The sequence below is a fragment of the Sinocyclocheilus grahami genome, unplaced genomic scaffold, assembly GCF_001515645.1.
Source record: "Sinocyclocheilus grahami isolate Dianchi unplaced genomic scaffold, SAMN03320097.WGS_v1.1 scaffold553.1, whole genome shotgun sequence".
Taxonomy (NCBI): domain Eukaryota; kingdom Metazoa; phylum Chordata; class Actinopteri; order Cypriniformes; family Cyprinidae; genus Sinocyclocheilus; species Sinocyclocheilus grahami.
Window position 1 is genome coordinate 1,250,023 of NW_015505732.1, and position 7,952 is coordinate 1,257,974.

Consider the following 7,952-nt stretch of genomic DNA (forward strand, 5'->3'; position numbering starts at 1 on the left):
GAGGGACAATGTCCTGCAGAGTTTAGCTCCAACGTGCCTCAACACACCTGCCTGGAAGTTTCTAGTATGCCTAAGAGCTTGATTAGCTGGTTCAGGTATGTTTGGAGCTAAACTCGGCAGGACACCGGCCCTCCAGGACCGAGTTTGGAGACCCCTGCTTTGGAGCATACATGAGGAAAAAAGGATGCAATGTTTCAAGGGGGACATGCAGCAGTCTCCCTCATAGATTTAAGCACGATGACACATCCTGTGGGGTCCGTCCTGGCCTTAAAAGTGAGTGTGAAATGCGGTTATAACAAGTAATAATTAGAGCAGAGATCCTGACCTGCTTTGATACATCCTGATGGAGGTTTTATTAAATGTGCTAATACTGTATGTACTAGCATTAAATCTGATGTTTGATTCGTTTGTAATCAATTAGAGAAAAAATAAAATATTCCTGACCATATTCCTGTGCCATTCTGCAACTCAAAGTTTTCTTCAGTTTGCAGAGAAAATGTTTACAGGGGGAGGCAATACATTTTGTCACTTCACGGAAGGCAAGTTGAGGCTGGACAAATATGGAACTAGAAGCTAGCGAATTAGTGCCGTGCAATACAAAATGTATTAATCTGAACATATTTGTTGAAAACTGTTTGCCTTATCAGATGATCTAAGCAGGCTGTGGGATGGAGGACCAGGACGAAGCACAATGGGTAATTTATTCACATTGAAAATGCAAAAAAATTATTTTTTTTAGGGTTGCAGTGGTAATTACAAGTTTCTGCATCATCAGCTATTATACTCATTTTGTGTAGAAATGTATGATTACTTACTTTCTGTTGTACATGAGATGTAGAAAATGTAGTGAGAACACAACATTAAGTTGGTGAGAACTTCCAAAAATCGAAGGATTAGTAAGAATATTATCAGTCAGTCAATTTAGAGATCACCTATATTTATGCTATAATTCAAAACATATGTACATGTCCCTGTTTTCCCAGATCTGTTGTGACGGCTGTCAAAAGTGGTATCACCATGAATGTGTATATTATTTAAAGTCAATTCATTCTGCATCATCAGCTATTATACTCATTTTGTGTAGAAATGTATGATTACTTACTTTCTGTTGTACATGAGATGTAGAAAATGTAGTGAGAACACAACATTAAGTTGGTGAGAACTTCCAAAAATCGAAGGATTAGTAAGAATATTATCAGTCAGTCAATTTAGAGATCACCTATATTTATGCTATAATTCAAAACATATGTACATGTCCCTGTTTTCCCAGATCTGCTGTGACGGCTGTCAAAAGTGGTATCACCATGAATGTGTATATTATTTAAAGTCAATTCATAAAAAAATAAAATAAAACATTCTTGTGATGGTGTTCAGTAATAATTTGAATACATTTGTGTATGCTCCCAATGAGTGTGTTTGTGTATGTATTTCCCAAAAGAAGAGTTGGAGTTGGATTTTTTAAATAGCCTCCGATTTAAACAATAGTCAATACATTTTATTTGACATTTTACAAAAAATACAGAATAGGAATGTTATATTATGCTGATACACTGTTACAGCCACTTTACGAGCTTCTTTCCTAGGCTGAAGTAATCCAGACAAACAGTATTTGACACGCTGAGAACATCTAGTGGATTTAAACAGCACTGCAGTCTCTGTCCTCTGTTTGGAAGAGTTTCACCAACTTGTTCTCTGCCAGTTTGCCTAGTCCTCACCTATAGTAGCCTATATTAGTGTCGATACAGAAAACGCAAAATCGTAACTCGATCTCATAAATGTGCGTATCAATACCACGAGTTTCTATTTGGCGTACTATGTATACGCAGAAATGGACAGTGGCGTGCATATGATACGCAATGGTTAGGATTTGGGGTGTATGAGACGCCAAAACTGCGTATCATATGCACGCCAAAGTCCATTTCTGCTTATAAATAGCACGCCAAATAGAAACCGAAAATCGTGCAATTGATACGCGTTTTCATGAGACCGGGCTTCAAGAATGAAGCTACTCAAAATTTCAAACATTGATGTATTTGTTAAAAATATTGATTTTTTTCCCCCCACTCCACTGAGGCATTTTTCTCAATGTAGCAGGCACCGTTTTCATATCTGGTTGTTACATATGCCATTAGCTGGGTAACACACCTAAATGGTCTGACTGAGCAGATAAAACGTAAATATAAAATAACTGTATCGTGCGTTTTAAACAAATAAATACGTCTTTGACAGTGTGCAGGACTTTTCCATTTCTTTTCATGCTATTAGGCTACTATGCCTGCAACCACTAGTTGTGAGGGGTATTTATTTGTTAACAAAAGAAAGGAAAATAGCAAGTAACCGGTTAATGGGTTAAGTTCGTAATGACAGTTAAGGGTTAAAGCAAAGATGATTCCTAAGATGCTTGAATTTCTGAAGTTGCCTGCTGTGGCTATCCTGTTTTACATTTATTCATTTTGCAGACTCTTTTATCCTTAAATATGAGGAATAGCCTAGGTACCTCAAGCGATTCATCATGCATTTTGAGTAAAAAAAAGGGATTCCTGCAAACCAGCAAAAACAAGATTGGCAACATATTAAAAATGTAAATTCTTCAACAACAATAATACAATTTTCCGAACAAGGTTGCTTTCAAAACTCATCGCATAAAAAGAGTAAAGAATAAACACAATTGTGAACGTTGCCATTATGCCACTTTCCCCCCCTTCATTTAGCCTATTGGGTAACAAGCAGACTTTCTGATGGTTAAAAATAAAAACTAACGACCTGAAAGGGTGAAGCGTGGGAAAGACCCCTGACCTGCATTCCCGAGCCACATTAAGGTTTATTGCGTAAAGAAATTCACGCTTCTCTGATTCAAACGGATGGAAATGCACGTGCCAGTCATGTGGTCTTGACACTTGCGAGACAAAACTGTGAGCCCACGACGTGTTAAACCAGGTAACAGTTCAGCCTTTTGTCATCATTAGCATCTCTCTGATGTCTAGCATTTTAAAATGATCCCAGATCTTGTTGCAAAATAGTTGACAGGAGAGCATATATCAAATATCTAGTAGGCTAGACATTTGAGCTCAGATTAAATGTTCTCATTATAGAGTATGTTCGTGCATATTTTTTTAAACCACACAACGGTAGCCCATTTGATTACCTCAATTGGAAACACTGTGATTTGAGACACAGTAGCCCACAGAGTAAAAACGCACTCTTTATGACATGTCAGTATCTTTGTCTAGGCGGATGTCTCCAAAGGTGCCAAGGCACGTGGCGCCTTTTCGCAGTTTATTTATTAGCATGAGCAGAGGACGCCACAGGTGTCAGAACAGAAGTCACGAGGAAGTGTGCCGGCTATTCAGCGCCTCAAAGACATTTGGTCGCGTGCAGTTCAAAGGGGTTGCCGATCAAAGTCTTCTGTAAATGTTCGGCGCGTGCTGAAAGCGATCTTAAGTCTTAGATCTTAAATCTTCATGAAATCAACGATTAACATGCAGTTAAAAAACATTAATAAATAAATGCAAAACACACAAGAATGTTTCATTTTCAAATTTTAATGATGAAATGTACGAGTTTCAATCCCCCTAATATGCAGCTATAAAAAGGGAATGTCATGAATAAATTAATGTGCAAAATAGACAAATACATACATCAGCTATGTATTACAAATGATACAGATCATGCAAAGAAAAGGGGAAAGAAAATCTGTGTAAAAAATATATTGCATAATTTATCATACACTATTTACACATTTTACATTTCCAATGTGATGTCAGATGATAAAATCATTACACAACATTTTTTTTGGGGGAAATAAACATGTCTCTCTGCATGAGATGAAGCATGTCTAATTATTACACAAGCCCGGTATTTTGAGTCCATGTCTCTGCAAATGTCTTTAATTTCTCTCAAGGCCAAGGCCTCCAGACCGTCTGGCTGACAGGTGTCTGGTGTTGAGAGGTTGGTCGGGCTGTCGAATGCAGTGTGTTGGAGTCTGTGCTTCTGAATGCAGTCCTGTTAGGATGTGGCACAACGCTCCTGCAAGCTGATGGAAGTCCTTGTTTGCAGACAGAGCTCTGCAGCAGATGATGCAGTGCATTTGAATCTGGCAGCTGCTTTCTGGACAAGTTCTGGATTCTGACAGGCAGCCGGATGGGGGTCGACACACAGGGCCGGGTCAGACGCTGGCACAGTGTAGCGGTCACCGAACCTTCCAGTCCACGGGCCTTGCCTTCATCTGACAGGAAACAGGCCGCTTTCTGAAGACATGACGAAAAGCCGTCCATAAACTGGTGCTTTTCTCCTCCTTCCACATCTTTTGCTTTCTTGGCCTGAGCGGCAGAGTTTTGCAAAAACAGGACGGTGTATTCCAGGATCTCTGCTTTCTCTATTCTCCTTTGAGTGGGACTCTGCAACAAAAAAATACGAGAGGAGAATTCAGACAAGGAAATACAGACTCATAGATATATAATTAAAAGATGACATTGTGTTGAGGAGGTCAAAAGTATTGTTTGCTTACATTGTGCTCAGGGCCTTGCAGAAGCAGAGTTCTCAGGTTCTCCAGACTCCGATTCATCCTTTCCCTTCTTCGTCTTTCTACCTGAGGTTTCAACAGCTGTAGGAAACATAAAAGACTAATCTCAGTGGACAGGTCAGGTTATATATATATATATATATATATATATATAAACCTGACAGTCTGACCACAGTTTGTTAGCATGCACAGAAATAAATATTTACCTTTCTGTCCATTTTAATGGTCTCAGTCTCTCCGAGGATTTTCATTGCACTGTGTACTCCAAACAATAGTTTATATCAGTGATGATATAATCCGGTAAAGATCCAAGTTCTCTTCTATTCGGTATGCTGGAAAAGATCTCTATTCGAGGCGCGCAGTCAAATGTGAGATGCAACTCTGAAGCTGAGCGCACCTATTTATAGGCTTTCAGGTGTTTGGTGACAAGCCACGCCCACTCCATAATCACAGACCAATCATTGAAGTGCTCTCATGCACAGTTTGTTCCCTGCTGAAAACTAAACACTAATGTAAATTAAGCAATAAAAAAACACTAAAAAGATAGGCTAAAGGCTATAATATTAAAAGTCACTGTAATTGAAAAGGTCAGATAGGCTAGGTTGTATCTATGCAATATTAAAGTTAAAATGCATTAGATCGAGGCCAATGATCTCGTACGGATTGTGTATTGTCCTACATATTTATTAAAAATACTTTTTTCTTCCCATTACGCGTATGCAGTTAGGCCTAACTGTAGTAGCTAACATATAATCTGCACTGAGTTGGGTTAAGACATTCAGGGCAGCCTTAGATCAAAAGGACTGATGGTACACACGCTCACTAACACCTAGACTTCCGTGGGCACGTGTGTGCATGAGAAAGCAAGTGTCCCCCTGACAGTGGATGTGCATATACCATACATATCAATAGCCCACGCTCCGCTGGACAGACACGCCATCAGAATAACAAAACTAAAAACGCTATTTTTACTTTTACTTTCCAAAGTCTTATTTCCACTGTTGCAGTATGCAGTATGTTCCAATTTTATTTAGCATATTTTAACTTTTGAAAGTTCCTTATAGGCCTACACGTGCCACATATTAAAGCAGTTTGAAACAGAAAAGAAAATAAAGCTTGGGTTACAGTGATTTTTTTTTATGTGAATTAACAATTATTTTGCCATGTAGAAAAATAGAACTAATTCGATTGGAGGCTGAATCCAATTCAGTTTTTGATGCTTGGCAGGATTGTGTTTATTGGTAACTTAAGGATTTAAACGCGCCTTATTTTAACAGAATTTAAAGTCGCAATTTCCCTTTTAAAATACAGTAATAGTAATTGTATGCAATAATAACTGTAGCCTGTATGTGCCCCAAGTGTTTCCACACTATGCGTTAAATGAACCGAGTTTAATTTCCATATTGCCAGTCCTTTTTTTTCTGTTTTTTGAATAATTTTTTGACTCAAAATGGCTTAAATTTGTATCATCTGGGTGTGAATCATCAGGGGGTCGCAAGGTAACGTGTGCTCACACACCTCTTTATAATTCAGGAGGGCGCGTGCCGCGTGGCAACCTCACACCTGTGAACAACGCGACGCGTGTGGAGAGTTTCCACGCGTGCATATGAAAGCAAGCACATGTGAAAAGCAAGCAGATGGGTTTCGTGATTATTCATGCAACTGAAATCACTAGCCTATGTAAATAGACTCTATTGCATAGAAATTTTCCGAAAATACTGAAGCTGCATATTTTCCTAACGCCAAAACGTCGCTCCTCGTCCTCGAATCTGGAACGATTAATTTAATGCAGTTCCCACATAAATGTACGGTCGCTTGTTCACTGGACAGCCCAGTTGGCTATTAGGTTGCTGGACATAAATAGCAAGAAAAAAAAAACGTTCTTTCAACCGAGTGACTAACAAATAACCATGCCACTATGGCTCAAGACCACTGGTAATCGCTCGCCATGCTATTACTGATATTACTTTTGGGGATACGCTTCAAACAAAGGAAAAGGTGAAAACAGAAAGACAGTAACAGCCAGTCAGTTCATGACCTGATGCAGCAGCGCAAGTTAAACACTCATGCTATGGAAGTGATGAAAATGGAGACTATATGTGAACGCAGGTTGCGCTTCCCATGCACTTGCATGTTTATTGAAGAGTAGCGTGGGAACCTTCCCCGTGTCTGTTGATAATGTACAAATTCTGACAGGTAGGCTAATAAAAAAAGGACTGAGGTGTCAGTCTGTGTTTCTAGGTGAGGTGTAAGTGTTTCGTGTTACTGAGAGCGTGGCTATAGCTTGTTCCCATCGTAGCACTTTTGAAACGATTGCCTGTTGGTTATGGGCGAATTTTAAATATTTACACAATTGCACGCCCTTTGATGCCTTTTGTGCGACATCCCTGAATTAAAGTTCATTGTTCTCAATTTAGGTGATACATCACTGCCATGCATATTGAGACATTTTCTATATTTGGAGCATTTGAAATTAATTTTCTTGACAGCAAGTGTGCCGAATAGTACCGCAAGCCAACCTCCCGAAATGGCGAACCCGGTCTCATGAATTTGCGTATAAATAGTACGCCAAATAAAAACGAAAACTCGTGGTATTGATACGCAAAACTGGACTTTGGCGTGCATATGATACGCATGCGTTTGGCGTGTATATGATACGCAGTTTTCGCGTACATATGATACGCATCTACCCCACAACCCTAAACCTACCCATCGCGTAGCATATACACGCCAAAGTCCATTTTTGCATATCAATACCACGAGTTTTCATTTTTATTTGGCGTACTATTTATACGCATATTCATGAGATCGGGTTGAAATGGCTGAAACGAAATACTGAGGTTTGCTTATCTATTTGTGTCCTGAGAGGTTTCTCATAAACCTTCTATTGATTTTTTTTAAGCAATAGGGTTTTCTGACTTTATTACAGTCAGCAGATTAATCATTCCGCACTGTAGTTATAGTTTATTCAAATGAATTACGTAGAAAGGCCTATGCATAATATGATAATCTCCCTAGAAGGACCATCTCGTCTCGCCTGCGCCTCTCTTATTCTGGCAAACACATCCACCCTCACACTTTAATGGTCGCGTGTCATTTGCTTTAACCTTCGCCTTGTGTGTGCAAGCTTGGTCTAACGAATGTCCTTGAGTAGAACATGAAAAACGTGCAGGAAAAAAGACCGTTCTAGATCAGTCTTAAGGGAAGGAATATCGATCCGCAAAACTTCTACGTACACACATTAACTTCATGACCTTGTGGACGGCCGTCTGTATAAATGGTTAATGGCAAACACCACCAAAGTGATGAAAATGACGACTAAATGTGAACGCAGTCTGCACTGAGTTCTCGTGTTCATTGGAGAGAAGCGTGGGAACTGGGAACCTTCTCTGTGCTCAGCTAAAATGCACAAATTCTGACAGGTAATAAA

General features: G+C 39.4%; 1 protein-coding gene across 1 annotated transcript; it reads right to left on the reverse strand.

The window, feature by feature from the left end:
- Positions 1-3,896: 3,896 nt before the first annotated feature.
- On the reverse strand, positions 3,897-4,773 carry LOC107556023 (transcription factor HES-7.1-A-like). Its single transcript, XM_016238989.1, has 3 exons — positions 4,729-4,773; positions 4,508-4,603; positions 3,897-4,397 (listed from the first exon to the last, which is right to left on the reverse strand). Exons 1-3 carry the CDS (start codon positions 4,771-4,773, stop codon positions 3,897-3,899), a joined length of 642 nt encoding a protein of 213 aa, XP_016094475.1.
- Positions 4,774-7,952: the final 3,179 nt, after the last annotated feature.